The sequence below is a fragment of the Caretta caretta genome, chromosome 5 (assembly GCF_965140235.1).
Source record: "Caretta caretta isolate rCarCar2 chromosome 5, rCarCar1.hap1, whole genome shotgun sequence".
Lineage (NCBI taxonomy): Eukaryota > Metazoa > Chordata > Testudines > Cheloniidae > Caretta > Caretta caretta.
In genome coordinates, this window is record NC_134210.1 from 15,668,635 (window position 1) to 15,688,219 (window position 19,585).

Sequence of the window (19,585 nt, forward strand, 5' to 3'; positions counted from 1 at the left end):
AACAGACTTCTCTCTTTGACCTTGAACAAACCAATTACTTGCTCTGTGCCTCAATTTCCCCATCTATAAAATAGAGAAAATCCTTCCTTTCTCCCACACTTTGTCTGTTATCTACTTAAATGGTATCCATTGTGTGTATGACAATGGGGCCTCGATCCCTTTTGAGGCCTCTAAATGCTTGTATAACACATATAAATAAAAAATAAGCAGCAACCTGCACGCTTAGTAAATCTACTGAATTTGCAACCACCCCGCAGAGTAGCAGAGGACTACAGAAACTCATACCATTAAGCAGGGGCGACACAAATGCCAAATGGTTTCCTTCCCTGCCTTTCCTCAGTGTGGCTTCATTTCTCTCTTTCCAGTCTTCTTTAAGATTTGCTGCAGCAGGTTTGAAGTGTTCAGAGGTGGATGTTCGGGGATGTGGCTGGTCTCCTGTCCACCCTTGCTGAGGGGATGGAGCACAATGGATGTTTTTGCAATGGGGGGAAAAATATACAAATTAGACTCCTGCTGCCAAAGTGTTTACAGAATGGAATGATGAACAGCTTCAAAGCAAACAATGCAAGTTTTGTAAAAACAATGAATGGGCATGTTTAATACAGCGATGTAGATCACCTAGCACGCTAAGTGGCCTATAATATTACAGTACTGAAGAATATGTAAACAGCCCCTGGTATTGAGAGTTTCTTAAGTGTATAAATGTTCAAGAGCCACTTCCACAGTCAGCTATAAGGTGACTGATTTATAAAATTAAAGCCTCCATATGTATGTAATGTAAAAGGCTGGGGAGTAGGAGATCGGAGCTTTTAGATGAATACAAAAATAAGGTCCTGCCCCCTTGTGCTGGTTGAAGGTTCCATGGCCCTCTTGCCTGTTCTGATGTTCAGTCCAGGATGAAGTGACCCCCCCAGTATGTACATAGCTTGGTAAAACACTTTGGGATGAAAAGCACTAACTGATAGATCATTTGCTATTATTAGGTCCCTAGTTTGAATCCAACCCAGGTTGGTAGTGAATGAGCATCATCTAACTACTCTTTGGTGCCATGAGTTGGTGGTCTTGGTCCAGGTCAAAGCGGATCAGCATCCTCATCATAGATCTGTAGCAGCCTTGCTGGCAAGTAGCGTTAAATAAGCCAAGAGATTACTGGGCATGGTAGGAGATTGAACTATCCTCTCATTGCTAGTGGAGATCTTTGTAGGGTGGAGCTGTAGCCTAGTAGTGGGGACCATGAGCATTTCATAGAGTCCTCAGAGGGGGTTTAGACAATCACACTTGAATATTCTACATGTAGTCAATCTTGTTCTGCTGTTGCTCAGTTTGAAGCTGCTCTCTGACTAAATAGAGCAGTGGTTTTCAAACTGTGGGTCGTGACCCAGATGTAAGGTACTGGGTTGTGGTGGCTCTGGTCAGCACCACCGACTGGGCTGTTAAAAGTCCCGACACAAGTGCTGCCCGGCTAAGACAGGCTAGTTCCTACCTGTTCTGACACCGTGCTGCGCCCCAGAAGCGGCCAGCAGCAGGTCCAGCTCTGAGGCAGCGGGCCACGAGGCTCAGCGTACTGTCCCTGCCCCGAGTGCTGTCCTCATCCCCGGCCCCACCCCAGAGCCAGCACTCCCAGCCCAGAGCCCTGACCCCCTCCCGCACCCCAACCTCCTGCCCCAGCCCTGAGCGCCCCCAAACCCAGAGCCACCTCCTTCACCCCAAAGCCCTCATCCCTGGTCCCCCCAGAGACTGCATCCCCAGCCCAGAGCCCTGACCCCCTCCCGCACCCCAACCCCCTGCCCCAGCCCTTAGTCCCCTGCCACATCCTGAACCCATTCCCGGGCCCACCCTGCAGCCCTCACCCCCGCACTCCAACCCTCTGTCCCAGCCCTGAGCCCCTCCCACACCCCAACTCCCTCATTCCTAGCTCCGTTGGGTCGCAAGCATCAACAGTTTTCTTCAACTGGGTCACCACAAAAAAAGTTTGAAACCCACTGAAATAGAGGACTCCCATTTTCCCCAGTGCTGTCAAATCTGGCACCTTTCAACAGCACAAATATTAACTTAAGAAAGATTGAAGTCTGCCATTGAGTTTGCCAAGCCGTTCAGTGAAAACTTCATGTACAGCTGAACATTTCACCAGCCTTGCCAAGTCTCATTCATTCCAGATTAATTTTAAGGCAGTTTTTAAAGTGATGATGAAGGATTAATGCAGTGTTTCAGCAGCATTTAAAATCTCTCTCTTTAAATCTTTCATTCAAATTGTCCCAGCTTGGCTATTCTGGAGTGTATTTGATTTGTGACTTGGAGCGATTCAGGGACAATAACATAATTCATTTATCTGAGAGCTTATAAGTGAATGTACAGTGCGTGGGTGGTTACAGTACCTTCCACTTTTAAGCATGATACTTGAAAGAATTCATTTGCAATGAAACCGTACCAACCTAAGACAGTGTCTGAAAAGTACCGGTCCAGCAATAGCATAACTATACGGGGAGAGGACGCTGTGCAACCCAGCTTCACACCAGCCGTAGGAACTTCCAGACCTGTGGGCTGATCGCTCGTGGCATGCAGGAGAATGAGCACGAAAGGGACACGCAGCAGTGTGATGCTAAAGTCAAGGAGCTGAGGCAGGCGTACCAGAAGCCAAGGGAGGCCAACGCTCACTCTGACGCAGTGCTGAAGACATGCCACTTCTATAAGGAGCAGCACGCCATCCTTGACGGCAACCCCACCGTTCCCAGAGGCAAAGGGTGACCAGTCGCACAGTGAGATAGCTACCCACGATGCAACGCTCTCTCTGTCGATGCAAGAGCCACGACTGTGGACGTGCTCAGCCGACACAAGGCGTGTTGTGTGGACATGCTCTACCGATGTTATTAATGCAACTTATGATAGTTGACAAAACTTAGCTCTTTAGTATAGATATGGCTTGAGATTCTGGTAAGAAGACAGCAAGGTGGGGGAGAGGTCATCTACTGAAATTGTGTGTCCAGGAGCAACAGGAAAGAATAAACACAATTTAATTCCTCATATTAAATGCAGGATTTAAATGATCTCTTATTTAGTAAAATTAACTCTAGTTCTCTGTATTGGAAACCACTGATAACGTTATAAAACTGCATGCATGTTAAGTCTAAAAAGAAAACTCAAACCCTCTGGGGCCAAGTGTTATGTGCAGTAAGTAATTACTATGCAAAACAAATACAACAGTCTGTGGTTTTTTGTTTTTTTTTTATTACTACATAATAAATCTTTCACACAAAAATAATGAAAAGGATCCCCCAGGTGGTACTTTACAGATCTGAAGGAAAATAGAGTATTTGTGAACGCGTCAGACTGCAGACTCCAAGACATTTGTATACCTGTATAATGCTCGGAAACTTGAAAGAATTAATCATACTAGGATGGATTTCATCCTACTGCTTCAACTTTGGATTCTGGCTCCCGCTGTTACAAACCTGCTGGCTTCATATGCACTGCATTTTAATTAACTGCACAAGAAAAGTATTGCACTGGAACAAGCATGCTTCTTGTTTACATTAGTGCAATGTCATTAAGAGGACAAACTGAAATTATTACGTGACTCCTTCATCGATTCAGTAGTCTTGTTTGACCTACCTATATCAGATTGCTGCTTTATACACCCCTGTGCTTATATAAAGTTCTTTTAAAAAAAATCAGATTTTCTCAAAGTTGACACACCAGCCAATAACCAGGAGGTCCTCGATGTCCCCAGCTACCCTGAAATCAATGGGGGTGGAGGATGCTCTTTACTTGCCAGGATCAGACTCTCAGTGCGGTTAAGTGACTTGAAGAACTGAACCAGCCAGTTAGTCTCAGAATCCACACTTCAAAGTGCACTGTTAGAATGACCATTCTAAAGGCCGTGCAGCTCTCCCGGCTCACAAACACTCTAGTCCTTTATTTAAAGGTAAAATTACAAATCACTACAGCAAACACAAAAGCCATTCATTCCCCTTTGACTTTTGTTCAGAGAGGTAAAAAACCAAACAACCCCAAAATGTAGCACAAACATACCCATATCTTCAGCCACAGTTCAATTGTTTCCCATATTTTACACTCAGAAGAGTCGCAGCTCCTGTCTTCATGTTGCCTCTTCCCAAAATGACCTCTACTTGAAAGCACTAGGAATGCTTATGCTGTGCACAGCTCTTTGTACTTACCGTTTTAATTAAATAGGGAAAGGAGTTTTTGAAAACCCAGCAGTTCCATTTGTCCAAAAGGACTTTGCTTCCAAACAAGCAGGTTTAAAAAAAAAAGAAAAAAAAAAGGTACAATTCCAGCTTCTTCAGCAAAAGAAAATGAGCACAGGAAAGTCTGTTTAAAGCCACTCAGAGGATTGTGTGAGAAAGCGAATGCGCACTATCCTCTGAGTCTATAAACAGAACATGCGGGGTCAGGCAGTGAATTAAGGGATTTGCCATATATGTGTAAGCACGAACTCCCTTATCTTTATATTTTGGCATGCAGTACACTTGATTTAGTGACCGAGACTTCCACAAAGCAGCCCAAGGTGTAGCAGGAGTTTCTGTGAGCACGTGGAAGTGAACACTGTCAGGAGCTTGTCCCAGAGACAAACAGATCCTTGACATGTGGGTGGGGGAGGGGGGGAGAAGACATTCTGTTAAAATAATGTCAACCTATTTCTTTCAGTTTTCTACCTGCGGAGAGAGTATTTTAATTATTTTCACTAAGCTAGGTACACCAGGAAAGAATACTTTAAAACATTCATTTTAAAGTGTTCCACATTCTGTTAAAACCACACCTCTGCTATAATCCCTTTAGCAGCAAAAAGGGGATTTTTAACATAAAGCTTCACTAGGGATTCCCATCAGACACTGCTGAAAGTGCACAAACTGTTTACGTGACATAGCTCTACTTTTACAAACTCGAACACTCTTCTCTGGAGATTTGTTTATGTGGTCAATTTCCAGGAAAATCTTTTGTACAGAAGTACCATAATGTGAGTCTGCAAGGGACTTTCCTTTGGAAGCTAGTGATTCAAGCCCCATAAAGAGTATTAACCATCAAAAGTGTTTTGATAGCTCTTCAAAAGAAAAGTCTCCCAGTTGAAAACCACCCCCCACACAGCACAGTATTCTCTCTGTCTAGAAACCTCATTTGATTAAAATGCAGCCTAGTTCACGCAGATGACATTAATATGGATATTTTAGAGACTGTAGACATTACAATGTCACCAAAATAAATGGCCATGAGAGGAGACGTGGTACTGGTGAGATGAACAGTCCATTGTAGAAAACGATAGTGTTCAAAGACTTTGACTCAAAGAAGTCAAAGGTAATAAAAACATAAATGCCACTTCCAAATCAACTAACACCCTTGATTTTCCCATTCCCCCGTTTTAGTTGTAAAAGCTATCAGTTTTCTTGGTGGTGGTAACATCACACTGCATGTCTAAGGCCTCATTTTCATTGGAGAAGCTCTAGGTTTTACGAAATAGAAATAAAAGTTTGCAACCAAGCTTGTCAGTTTCTCTCCCACACCACAATCTGCTTCCAGTGTGTCTCCTGCAGTCTGGTACCAAAATGTCAAAGTCGCACTGTACAATAGTAGCAAGCTTTATTCTCACTAAGCTTCAGGTTTAGAGGACGCAAGCTGGGAGGGGTCACATATTCACACGCAGTTTCAAGTTTCTTTGCTTGTAATAAGACAGAGCTGAGCTGGCTCTGCTGTTTGGCTTCTTCTCCCTCAGCCAGAGTCCATAGTAAAAAGCTGGATGTCCTGTGGGTTCCAGTACAGGGCCACAGCAGAATTGTACACCAGGGACCAGACATAGGGGATGAAGAACTCTTCAGGCTGCTCCTCCTCCACATACTTAAACTTCAGTTCTGGGAATTTCTACAACAAGAAAAAAGTCTGTTGAGTGAGGGTTTGCATCAATTCGTAAACCTGTAGACTGCGTAAGAGCTCAAGTAAGTGGTGATAAAAAGAGCTGTAAGGGAACTGAACCATCAGACCTGAAAGGAAAATACACTTAACAAGGAGGTTAAAAGACCAGCAGAGTTTTCTCTTTTAAATGTATGCTACATTGACACGTGCTATATTTAGCCCTTTGCTGTTGGTTACACACCTCGCTCTGGCTGCTTCAGTAGATCTCCAGGAGTCACACACGAGATGGGCCATTAACTAACGCTAAGCAGATGGAACCTTACAAACATAAAAAGTTGTGAAAAGGAAAACTGTAAGATATAGAAGCCCCAGGTCAACACTGCTGTCCATGCACATGCAGACCTGGCTATTTCAGTCAATATAAAAATGAATTATGCTATTATGGTCCATAGGTCCTTGAGAAGAGACTCATTTTGACAGGCCGTAGGAACCTGTATGATACTTTATGATTTGTTTTCAGGAATGTTATGATAAATTGACTTATTTCTCCAATTTTTAAAGATTGTTCTATACACAGATGTCTCCAGTATAGAAGCTAGTGCTCTCCTTCCAGGAAGTGTGGTCTGAGGAAAGAAGTGTGGTTAGATTAGGGCAGCTGGGTGCCTGGACTCCTGTATATTATTCCTAGCTTTCCCAATAACTCACTTTGTGGCTTTGGGCAAGTCATTAATTTCCCGTGCCTCAGTTTCCCCATCTTTAAAGAGAGAATAGTACTAATCCATCTCACAGGGCTGCTGTGAGGCCTAATTAAATTGCTTGTAAAGCCATTTGAGCCCTTCAGATGAAATGCATTAAATATGTATTCCATTCTATTTAAGTTCTCACACTATTCCCATCTGAGAGCCTTATTACCCTGTTATCCTCACACACAGATAACTCCTTCTCCCCCAAATTACTGGCCAAACTGTATCATTTCCACAATTAGAGAAACAAGGTAGGTGAGGTAATATCTCTTATTGGACTAACTTCAGCTGGTGAGAGAGAAAGTTTTTGAGCCACACACAGCTCTTCTTCAGGTCTGGGAAAGGTACTCAGAGTCACAGTAACTGCAAGGTGGAACAGATTGTTTAGCATAAGTAGTTAGGACACATTCTAAGGGACCATTCAAGGTAGAGTGGCCCGTTACCATCTTGCATTTAGCTGTGATGCTGAGAGTACCTTTCCTGAACTTTAAGAAGAGCTGGGTGTGGCTGGAAAGCTTGTCTCTCTCACCAACAGAAGTTGATCCAATAAAAGATATTACCTCACCCACCTTGTCTCTCTCATATTCTGGGACTGACATAGCTACAACTACACTGCACACAATCATTTCCACAATGTCTGGTGCTCTGCTGTACCATCTGCGAGTAAAACACTTTCCAGAATTAACATAGCATGGATGTGCCATGCAGCCCGTCCCCAGTTAGCCTGTGTCCACAGTCTCCAGTCTCTTTTCTCTCTTCCCTCCTCTAGTGTAATGTACAGGACAGAAAGTCAGCCCACCAGAAAGCCAGCATAGACAGTTCCTAACAAGGCACCTATTAGTTGACTATCAATAAGCACTTTTTTTGGGGGGGGGGGAAGAGATGGACCTATTTTTATATTGTGCAATTCATTCATTTTATCTACTTCTAAATGTTGCCTGTGTCAACAGCCTGGCAGGGATACAGAGAAAAGCCACATTACAGTAATCATTGGGGTAAGATAAAACATGGCTCATTTAATTGTTTATAAGGATGTGGCTAAGGCTAAGAATAAACTGCCATGGTGCAACATGATTAGAACAAGGATGACAATGGCTTAGAAGCCTCTGCCCATTAATAATGAAGGGATACCTTATCACCTTTCTCTAGTTCAGACTGTCAGTGCTTCCTCGTGTTGGCCCAAAAGACTCTTCCCATCGGAATTTCTCTCTACAGAATGGAGTTTTCTTGGCCCCTTGGCTTTCAGGTTTATTTACATTTATTCATCTTGTTTGTTTGTGCTCTAGGGAGCAACAAAAACATGGAAATTATTATTTCAGATATTTCCCTGTGTTGTCATCACTGTGAATGTAATATAGTAGTTTGATGCAAGCAGTAGCTTCCTATACTGTGAATCCAACAAGCCACAAACTAGTCTGGCCTTAGCTTGAAGCGTGTTGTATTAGGAACATTTTGTAGATGGACAGAAAAGCGAACAGCCATGCTCTTGGGCTTGTATAAGGTGTCGGGTTTAGTACATTCAAAGCAATGCCAAGCACACCTTGCTGTGCGCTGCTCTTTGTCAGTATGTGCTGACTCCCTCTTCTAGACTGGCACACGATGGCTCTGCTCACAGTGGGATCAGGATGGAGAGAGCTACAATCCTAAAAGCAGTTCTAACTCGTTTGGTTCTGATCCTAGTATAGATACGCCCTAAGACAGAGGTATCTTCGGTATTTATACGGTCCCCATTACTGAGTATCTGAGAGCCCCACAGTCTTTGGTATATTTTTCTCCCCAATACCCGTTAGTTGGACAGGATTATTATCCCTATTTTACAGATGGGGAATCGAGCCACAGAGAGACTAAGGCCTGGTCACACTACACTGTTAGGTCAACGCAAGGCAGCTTACGTCAACCTAGCTGTGGATGTTTCTACACTTAAATTTCAAGCACACTGATGTAAGTGCCCTGCTACACCGACTTAATAACACCATGTCCCTGAGTGTGTAGAGTCAGGGTTGATGTAATTAGGTCGATGTAGCAACAGAGTGGACACTGCTGTTATATATGTTGGCTATCACTGGCCGGCAAGAGGTGTCCTATAACGTCCCACACGGACCGCTCTGGTATTTTTGTGAACTCCACTGCCCAGGGGTCAGGTACACAGGAAGCTGCCCCTCCCCTTTAAAACTCCGTGCATTTTTGGAATTCCTTTTCTTGGTTGCCCAGTTTGACAAGCACATCTAGCAGCTCTCTCCAGTGTTGAGTGCAACTGCCCAGCTGACCCTGCTGGCTATGTGCTCCAGACTCGCTGCTGCCTGGAGTAGACAGGACGTATTGGATCTCCTGGGCCTGTGGGGAGAAGACACAGCTCTGATTCAGCCATAGAAACATGGACATCTATGAGCAGATTGCTTGGGGGATGTAGGAGAAGGGCTACAACAGGCAGGGCCGTCCTTAGGCATATGCAGCTGCATAGGGCACAATGAAATTTGGGGCACCAAATCTGCTTATCTACTTCTAAACGTTGCCTCTGTCAACAGTCTGGCAGGGATGCAGATAAAAGCCACATTACAGTAATCATTGGGGTAAGATAAAACATGGCTCATTTCATTATTTATAAGAATGTGGCTAAGGCTAAGAATAAACTGCCATGGTGCAACATGATTAGAACAAGGATGACAATAGCTTAGAAGCCTCTGCCCATTAATAATGAAGGGATACCTTATCACCTCTCTCTAGCTCAGACTGTCAGTGCTTCCTCGTGTTGGCCCAAAAGACTCTTCCCATCGGAATTTCTCTCTACAGAATGGAGTTTTCTTGGCCCCTTGGCTTTCAGGTTTATTTACATTTATTCATCTTGTTTGTTTGTGCTCTAGGGAGCAACAAAAACATGGAAATTATTATTTCAGATATTTCCCTGTGTTGTCATCACTGTGAATGTAATATAGTAGTTTGATGCAAGCAGTAGCTTCCTATACTGTGAATCCAACAAGCCACAAACTAGTCTGGCCTTAGCTTGAAGCATACGCGGCAGCACCAGCCCCGGTGACCAGCCCTATCCCTCGGCCACTCCCCCACACGGGCTGCACCCACTGCAAGAGGCAGGGCCATCCCTAGTGGGGTGTGGGGCCCCGGACAACTCCCTCTGCCCCACCTCTTACCCTTCCTCCCTGCTCCGCCCCGGCCCGCCCCCATTCCACCTCTTCTCCCAGCGACCCCACACTCATCGGCAGCGGCGGGAAGCGGAGCAACCTGGCCCAGCCTGCTCCACTCTACCAGCTCCCAGCCACGTCGCTCCGCTTCTCGCTGTTTCTTCCTATGTCCCACAGCAATCTAGCCTCCAAGGAATTGTCACGTTCCCTGCAGCTCCGCAAACGCTGCGGAATCAGGCACCGAGTGCTTGTGACGCCCATGACAATAGTGCAGACCTGTGCGGGCTCTATGCTTCTGTCATAGATGGCAGACAGTGAGAAGGGACATGCGATTTCGCAGGGATTTTGAAAAGAGGTGTGAAATACTACAGGACTCAGATGAAATTATGGGATGGAGAACACTGCCTTATGTAAAGTTGAACGCTTGCTCCCAGTCACCCCTGAACGACTTGTTTCACTCCCTTGAGGCATTGCAAAAACTTCCCAAAACACTCTGAGCTGGACGGTGGCGAGTTGCACAGTGGGATACTTACCCACGGTGCACTGCACTCTGTGTTGATACAAGTGCTCCTGGTGGATGCACACTGCCAACACAAGGAGCACACACACAAGCGATATAATAACTGCGATAGTTATATGCCGACATCACACAGGTCAACATAATTTTGTAGTGTAGACATGGCCTATGTGACTTGCTCACTCAGGAAGTCTGTGGCAGAGCAGCTTCCTCTTCAAAGCCCTCTCACAGCCTCAAACCAATCTTATTCCCTCCACCTCTTCTCCCCAACAATCTCCTCCCTTCTCTTAAATCTCCCCAATCTCATCTCCTCCTCCCAGTCTGTTCCCCTTCCCAAATCTTTTCATCTCTCATCCTCTTCTCTCCCGTCTCCCTCCTATTTCCTCCACTCATTATCTACTCTCAATGCCATCACTATGCCCCAGAAATCTCTCCTGCTTACCACATCCTTCCAGTCTGTGCTTACCCAACATTTGCTCCTTCCTTCTGCCAAGCATTCCAGACTTCTCCTTCCCAGTGTTTCCTCTCTCACTTCACTCTCTCCCTCCTTAATTCCAAATGCCCTGTTTTTCATCCATCATCCCCAACCCACACTCTCTTTGCTTAGAACTCTGCTGTGCATATTTTCATGTCTTCCCATAGATAACACTCCCTGAGCTGTCCTGGTGAACTTCACAGTAACCGGGCATCTGCCTCACATCCCCTCTTCATCCTCCCTTGATGCTCCCCTAGGTTTCCCTTCAACTACTGGCATCCCCCATTCCTCCTCATTCCTACAATCTTCCAGGCACTTCTCTTTTCCTTTCTACCCTCAGGATTCCCTGGGAATCCCTTCACACTCCATTGGTATCCCCAATTTTCATGCCATCCTCAGTTCCCTGAAGTGTCACTCCTTCCCCACCCACTCCCAAAACCTACTGGACTCCTGCATGACCTACAACCCCCTTAAAAATCACTTGCCCATTAGTACCCCACACTTTTCACTAAATCCCGTGTTGCCTTCCTTCTTGGCATCCAAAATCTCAAGTCTTTCTCATCTACCTTACCCCTGGCATCCTGGTATCTCGAGGATACTTCTGGTATGTTGACCTCTCATCCTAAGAATTACCTTCCTCCAAATTTCCATCCTGCTGATCCTCTGCATTCCCCCTAATTATTTCCTGATTTTGTGGTCAGTGTAGACAAGGCCAAACCATGTTCAGTTTTGCACCAGCTAGCTCAATGCTTAAAACTCATATTTAAAGCATGATTAAATTTCCTAGTGTAGACAAGTCCTTAAATAGCTGCCACCTGCCATGCCAGAGGTGGTTGTGCTTCAGGGTTGAGAATGTATGTTATTAAAGTGGTTTTGGATCCTTTGAAATGAAAGGATAAAAACATAAATTATAATAAATGCTGCTACTGAGGTAAACAAAACTATATATATTATATATATATTCCTCCCCCACAAGTCATGGCTTAAGAACTATCAACAGCAATGCCTGAGATGTTCAGCTCTCCCTATACCACTTACTCTCAGTTGAAAGGAAAGTGTAGAATATTCCTGATGGTGTTAAATTTTTCTGCCAATAGCTGTTTTTTGTTGATTTTCTCATCAAGACTTTCTTCAGACTGATCAGTGCTGTCATTAACTGTGACTACGGTAGCAATTAAATAATCAATTTAAGGATTAGAAATTATAACCCATTGCAATCAAATTTGTCTCATTGTCATGCTGAACTTTTTTTCCTGAACATTTTTCAGGTTTGGCTTGAAAATTTAGATGTCAATAATGAGATTTTAGATATCTATGTTTTATGTCAGCGTCTCTATGGTTTGTAGTTACGGCATGCAATTTCCGTTATGTCTTCACAAAATGAGTACAAGTAATGACAGATATGACCAGACTTTGATTAAATACCTAAGCAGTAGACACTGGATGGCTCACTGGGCTGATGATGAGATATGGAGCTTTTCACTTCTAGCTGACTAATTCAAATCCTGCCTCCGTAAGGGAAGTATAATTATCAATGGCCGTTTAGTGGACTGTGTCAAACTAATTGGTGGCCTAATGTGAAAAGGTATCCACATCATGCATAAAAGGCTATCGGAACTGACACCCTTTCTGGCAATTTCAACAAAGAGGACAAGAAGTGAATGTGTGTGGAGACTGAGCCATCTTGTTCCTAATGGTGGCCCCTCCACAGGGCTGGCCTTACCATGAGGCGAACTGAGGCAGTTGCCTCAGGTGCCAGACTGTGGGGGGCGCCACTAGGACCCAGTGTGTAGAAAATTGTGTCTGCTGCTCGTGCATCTGTATTCTCTCTGCTCTAGATGCACAGAGATGGTGGAGTGCTGTGAAGGAGGAAGGAGGGCACAAGAGACATAACAGGCGGGCAGGAGAAAAGGTGAGAGGGAATAACAGAAAGCAGCAGGAGCTGCAGGGAGAGAGAGAGGAGGAGGATCCTCTTATGTACCTCTCTAGCACCCCCAGGAGCCTGGACTGATTAACACCAGCTTCTCAGGGAGCTTCCTGTTTCCTGCTACCCATCTGTTTCTGTGAACCCACCTGAGAAGAACAGGCAGTCAGCTGAAGTGGTAGGAGCCAGTTAGGCCCTTAAGACACTGGTATCTTCCTTCACTCAGGCCCTGCTACCAGCCTGCTTATTTGTCCCCTTCAACTGAGTGTTGAGAGCCACTATAGCTGGCACAGAGCAGCAGTCATGAGTGAAAGAAGAAAACACCCCTCTGGGGCAGCATTCAGAAAAAGAAAGAAAGCAAAGGAAGCTTTTCTATCTAAACAGGAAGGAGCTCTCCTGAGATACATAGACACAAATGTTCACGGTGAGCCTTCCGGCCCCAGGGAGGATGTGAGTGGTGAGGAGATGCCTGATCTTCCAGTTAATCAGAGTGTAGGTGACCTGGCAGCTACATCCATATCTCCATCTCAAATGGATGTAACCATGCACATTCCTGAAGAAAAGTGTAGATCAGAGAAGAGTGTGGTGGAGGCGCAAGAAACAGCTGCTGCTGAGTTTAGTTCCCTAAGTCTAGATGATCCAGGACTGTGGACCCACTTGAGTAGTAGTCTGAGGGACTTCCTTGTACTGCATGGGCCACAGCAAGTTAAAAACTTCATGTTCCCCAAAGACAATGAAAATAGAAGTTTCCATCCAACACATTACTGGCTTGAAATCCCCAATGGTGACAAAGTGGAGAGGCCATGGCTTATGTACTCAAAAACCCAGAATGCTGCCTACTGTTTTTGTTGCAAACTCTTCCAGTCTAATGTTCTAGCCACACCGGGTTCTACAGGAACAAAGAGTCTTGAAAAAGACTCTCAGTGCTGTGGAGAGTCCGAAAGGAAGAACTCTGTATTGAAAATGGTCGTGACCGATTGTGAATCGTAGGAAGCGTCTGTGAGCTGGATGAATTGATATATGAAAATAAGCGTCCTGTAGGTTGAGGGCTGTGAATCAGCCCCCTTGATCCAGTGAAGGAATTATTGTGCCCAGTGTGACCATCTTGAATTTTTGTATTCTCACCAATTTGTTCAGTCGGCATAGGTCTAGTATAGGTCTCCATCCCCTGGTCTTTTTCTGGGTCAGAAAGTAATGGGAGTAGAATCCTTTCCCTCGATGTTGTGTCGGCACAGGTTTCACTGCACCTCATTGAAGAAGGTGCACCACTTCTGCGCGAAGTAAGTGTTTGTGAGAGGGGTCCCTGAAGAGGGATGGGGTAGGGAGAAGGGTAGGAGGGTAGGATATAAATGGGATAGAGTAACCGGACTGAACTATTTCGAGTAACCAGCGGTCCTGTGTAATCCGTTGCCAGGCATGTTGGAAACTCTGGAGGCGGTGGCCAAATGGGCAAGTAGGCGGTGGAATCAAGGGGTGGTCGTGCAGACCCTCAACCAACGTTTCAAAATTGTTGTTTATTCCCCAATGGGTGGGAGGTGGTTGCTTGAGCTTGATTTTGTCTGCGCTTAGGGGGTCTAGCGTGATTTCCTAGTTATGTGGTATGGTTTGGGTTGAGGCCGATAATACTGTTGTGTGTGTGGTCTTTGGTAGGGTTGGTATAGTTGTCTCCTGGGAAGAGATGGGTGAATGCCCAGGGTGTGCAGTGTCGCTCTAGAATCTTTCATGGTGTGAAAGAGTTAATCTTTTTTCTTTTGTGTTCTGTTTAATCTGGCTGAATACTGGAAAAACAAACATGGAGGCCAAGATTTTTCAGAAATGGCTATTGATTTTGCATGGTTCAGTTTCTGGATACCGAAGATGAATTACTTCAAAGGGCCTGGATTTTCAGAGGTTGGGTCCTCAGTGCTTTCTGAAAAACAGAGGCCGAGTCTAGGACACTTCAAGCTGTGCATCCAAAATCACTAATAACTTTTGAAAATCTCGTCCAGGGACAAATCAGCACCTAGTTCTTTCTCCTTAGCTCTATTCACTTGTGCTTTCTCTCAGCTGGCTAACAGCTACACCCTTCAACTAAGAGAAAGCATGTAGAACACACAAAAATTATTATTCACCTGCCCTTTTGCAATTACTCTTTGAACTTACTGTCCTGACCTAAACAGGCCTGGGCATTCTATGCATTTGTAGGCAGCCACTACCTCATTAAGCAAAGACAATCCAATAAAGCCAAGCTAGTTTAAAACAGAAACAATCCTAAAGACATTCAGTTGCTTTGAATTTTAAAGGCTAGGGTAATGCTAGGATTTTAACTGCAGCCTTCGATCCAGACAGCAAATTTATCAGCTCAGATGAATCAACCTACCACAGTGGCCTATCTTGCTTTCTTCTGCTAGAAAAAGCAGAAGTCAGATTTAGTGGTTGGAGCAGCGGTATAACTAGACAGAGCAGGAGCTACAGACTGTCTGAGCTGTCTATCATACGACTCGATGAAAAACCACAGGAAGTCCAATGAACAGATGTAGAAATAAACTGCAATAACTTTACTACCACAAAAGTTCAACAACATTTTTCCTCCTGCACCTAAAGATGTGAAGGATAGTATCACGAGTAGCTGACTACCCCAGCATAGCTCCAGAGGGGCTAATGCTTATTAAAATTCAATACCTCCTCAGTACATTTAAAAAAAATAAAGTTATGATTTAGGGCTCAATGTCATGTCAGTGGATGATCTCCATTTAGAAACAAAACATAAGCAATGGCAGATAGAACTGGTCTACGACTGAGTAAATTGGTATAGGTGGTCTCATAATAGCCTAGGTATTGCTTTGGATGAAAAGCTGGCCCAGGCACATGGACTGGGGCAGTAACAGGGGAAGGGCAAAGTATGAAAATATGGGGTTACCTATATGACATTAGAGACACTTCTTTTTCTCAAATATTGTATATGTATATTGTTTCTAGAAAGAAACTGCAAGAGATGCAGGCTCCTAAGTCATTTAGGTGCTTTTGAAAACATTAAACTAAGTCCCATTTAAAAAAGAGACTTAGGCACTTAACAGCCAAACTCCTGTTGACTTTCAGGGAGACTGAAACTCTTAAATCAGTTTGAATATGGGACATAGGTGCTTTTGAAAATTGTACCCTTAGTCTCATTTAGCAGCCCTGTGGCATATTGTCAAATTACGGGCTTGATACTGCCTCTGCTAATAGGAGTGCTGTGTGGGGAGCAGCTGTGTGATCAGACTCTGCATTAGCAATTCATCAAAGTTAGCAAAAAGAATTAGCTAAAGATTCAGCATGATAGTGAAGCCTTACTGCTAATGTTATATGCATTACAATGAAAATTTATCCTTACATGGCTAATTAATGTACTGGAATGACATAATGAGGCTTATCTATTCTTACAGCATGTCAGTCCCCCACAAATATGCCAATATACAAGGTGTTAAAGATGTCATCTGCACAAGAAGACTAGCTAAACAGCCCAGAAAAACCTAGGAGCTCTTTTCCCAGACTTTATCCCAACAGTCTCAATTTATGCCAAACTAATAGCTGACCAATCAAAGTGATGCAACAGCTGTACTTTGTACCCATTCCCTGGAATGTATTAAGACGACTATGTGCTTTGGAGGTATCTGGTTTTCCATCATTTCTGGAAGGCTGTTTCTCATCTGCTGTTTTAGGCTACCAGACAATATCCCTGAAAGTGGTACTTCAGTTCTTTCTGGGGAGGCCATACTGTTCCTCTCTCTTTGGTTCCATCAGCAATATCTGCATCGCTTCTCCTTTTGCTGCTGACAGACAGCCTATCTGACGTGGTTCAGTTAAGTGTCAGTGTGGTGTCCACCACGTCTGCCTCAGAATATTTTTTTCAGATTTACAGAATAGATACCAACTATGAAAAACTCGTGTTGCGAGAGACAGAGGAAGCCACAGGAAATGTACTAGGCAAAGCAAGATTTGTAGATTTTATTCAAGGATCTCTGTGTGTGGGCTGGGTGGGGATCATCACGGAGGGAGGGAAGCTGCAAGTGGGAAGTCTGTCTAGAGAATGAGGAAAAAAAGGGAACCTGAAGCGTGAAAAAAGGGAAGGCATGGAAAACGGCTGCATGGGTTACATTTTTTATATAGTTTAAACAATAGCATGGCCTGTACAGAAAATTAGTTTGGGAAAATGGTATTTTTGTGGACTCAATTGTCCAGGTAACCCATGCTCATCTTAAGTGAAATGACTGTAATTATGACATATATTTACTATTAGTTCTAATAAAACATGTACATTTACACAGCCCTTTACAAATCCAGGTACAACACTCCCTGCCCTGAAGAATTTACAGTCTGAAGAGACAAAATGTTTCAATAAGTTTAGGTCGCTGATACGATCCTTCCTGCAGCCGCACAGGAATGGACCAAATGATGAATGACTGCTATGGCCAACTGTTCAGCTAAGTGCTGAAGAAGCAGCTACAGTCGGAATAAGGTTGACATGTTATAAGATGATAGCATTGGAAGAGAGGTGTAAATATCCGAAGAATGGAAATCAGTGGATTGTAAAAGAAGAACCACAGTCATAAAGAGGAAGAAAAATATTTCCAGCCATTGCAAGATCTGTTTGGGTCCAAAACAGGTTTTCCAGAAGATACAAGTGAAGTCTTTATCTTGTAATGGAGAGAATACAATGGTGGTGCTGCAGGTGATAATGAATAACTTCATGACATATAAGTAACAGCGCTGAGGAAAGTTTTCAAGGCTGAAACCCTGGGACACAAGTCAGGGGACATTTTAAACCCACTGAATAAACAAGCAAGCAAACTACCGACAAAATTATATAAAAAGGTTCCAGCTTCTGACTCTGCTGGAGCATGTGATATCATTAGGCAAATAACGGATAGACTACTCAGACAGATAAGTAAAATCCTTTGGATGTTTTTGAATTTGGGGAATTAAAAACTGAAAAACAGAATAATCCCTAGACCTGTTTCTCACTGGCATTAAAATATATCGCTGCAAATCATCAGCTTTCCTACCGCACAAATGGAGATGAGCCTACTGGACAAACAGAGATAACCTTTATTGACATGAAATGGACATATATTGCTTCCTAACTAGAGATTTGCAGAGAATGCACATTTCGTAATGAGTAAATGCTACTTTTGTCAGTGATAAGGAAAAGGTAAATGAGTTTACAGCTCAAACTTCTTGCTCTTCATTCAAAACTCATACAGCTGGGTAAAGCTTTTCACAACAATGAAAAAGCAGTGTGCTTGGAGAAACTATTCTGATTATAAATCTGAACTGTTTATATCACATAAGCAACCATAGATTTACTGTTAAATATACAGACAAGATGTTGATATTTGTAACTTGATCAAGAGTACAAAAATATGGCTCCTGGTTTACAAACCCTGCAAATCTTATTCAGGCACGACCCAGACTAAAGTCAGGAAGAGCTGTGTCTGAGCGAGACTATAGAATCAGGCCCTCAGATGTGCCCGTTCGTCCGTCAACATAGCCACGGCATCTCAGACTCAGACTTGTAGACTTTAAGGTCAGAAGGGACCATCACGATAATCCAGTCTGACCTCCTGCACGTTGCAGGCCACAGAACCTTACTCCTGTAATAGATACCCATAACCTCTGGCTGAGTTACTGAAGTCCTCAAATCATGATTTAAACTCTTCAAGTTACAGAGACTATACCATTTACACTAGTTTAAACCTGCAAGTGACATGGGTGGATTAACTACGCTGACGGGAGAAGCTCTCCTGTTGCCACAGTACTGTCTTCATCTGCTGCAGTCTTTTAAGTGTAGACCTGCCCTAAGGGTGAAACCCTGGCCCTATTGAAGTCACCAAGCAGGATTTCACCTTAAGTCACTCCCATCCTTCAAGTGTTTTAATGTGTTCTAGTTACATTAAGTGAATTCCAGGAAGTTAACTTTATAACCAGAGGACCTGTGTGTTCTGCAGAATACACAGGAAGCAGAGTCCTTTCATAACTTTACTTTTCTGACTAGAAATGTGTTTTAAGACCGCCCTGATCAAGACGTAGGGTGGAGTGAAGTTTTGGAATAGCCTTCCAAGGGAACCAGTGGGGGAAAAGACCTATCTGGCTTTAAGATTAAACTCGGTAAGTTTACGGAGGAGATGGTATGATGGGATAACATGATTTTGGCAATTAATTGATCTTTAAATATTCATGGTAAATAGGCCCAATGGCTTGGGATGGGATGTTAGATGGGGCGGGATCTGAGTTACTACAGAGAATTCTTTCCTGGGTGTCTGGCTGGTGAATCTTGCCCATATGCTCAGGGTTCAGCTGATCGCCATATTTGGGGTTGGGAAGGAATTTTCTTCCAGGGCAGATTGGAAGAGGCCCTGGAGGTTTTTCGCCTTCCTCTGTAGCATGGGGCATGGGTCACTTGCTGGAGGATTCTCTGCTCCTTGAAGTCCTTAATTTGAAGTCCATGATTTGAGGACTTCAATAGCTCAGACATAGGTGAGAGGTTTATCGCAGGAGTGGGTGGGTGAGATTCTGTGGCCTGCATTGTGCAAGAGGTCAGACTAGATGATCATAATGGTCCCTTCTGACCGTAATATCTATGAATCTGTAATAGGAATTAAAATGGAAGCCAAATAATGTAATACAGACTAGAAATTACTGTGTTTTTACGTGGTTCAAAACTAATCTTGTATCTTTAAAAAAAAGTGATTTCTAAGACTTTCATCTCTGGCTTTGGTAAATGGATCATGTTTAAAACGTGCTCCCTTTCAAATATGCTACATCTAAACTCAAAACAAAGAAATCGACTTAAGGAAATCATGAATCCCAAATGCACAAATCAGGCTGGGTAAAGAGGGGAAAAACTCCTCAAAGGTGTAGACCTGGAATACCAACAGGATTTGTTCTGAATCCAAATTGCAACTAGAT

The 19,585-nt window shown here is 43.8% G+C and overlaps 1 protein-coding gene across 4 annotated transcripts in view; it reads right to left on the minus strand.

The window, feature by feature from the left end:
• Positions 1-3,203: 3,203 nt before the first annotated feature.
• The window catches only part of DYM (dymeclin), a 385,584-nt gene continuing 369,202 nt past the window's right edge, over positions 3,204-19,585 (minus strand). For 3 of the 4 annotated variants that reach the window (XM_048851023.2, XM_048851027.2, XM_048851022.2), the window contains one exon: positions 3,204-5,871. In XM_048851023.2, coding sequence (XP_048706980.1) covers positions 5,722-5,871 — 150 coding nt within the window. In that variant the 3' untranslated portion in view covers positions 3,204-5,721. Of the gene's footprint in view, positions 5,872-9,317; positions 9,463-19,585 lie in introns of those variants that run through there. The other variant, XM_048851025.2, reaches the window with a different exon arrangement.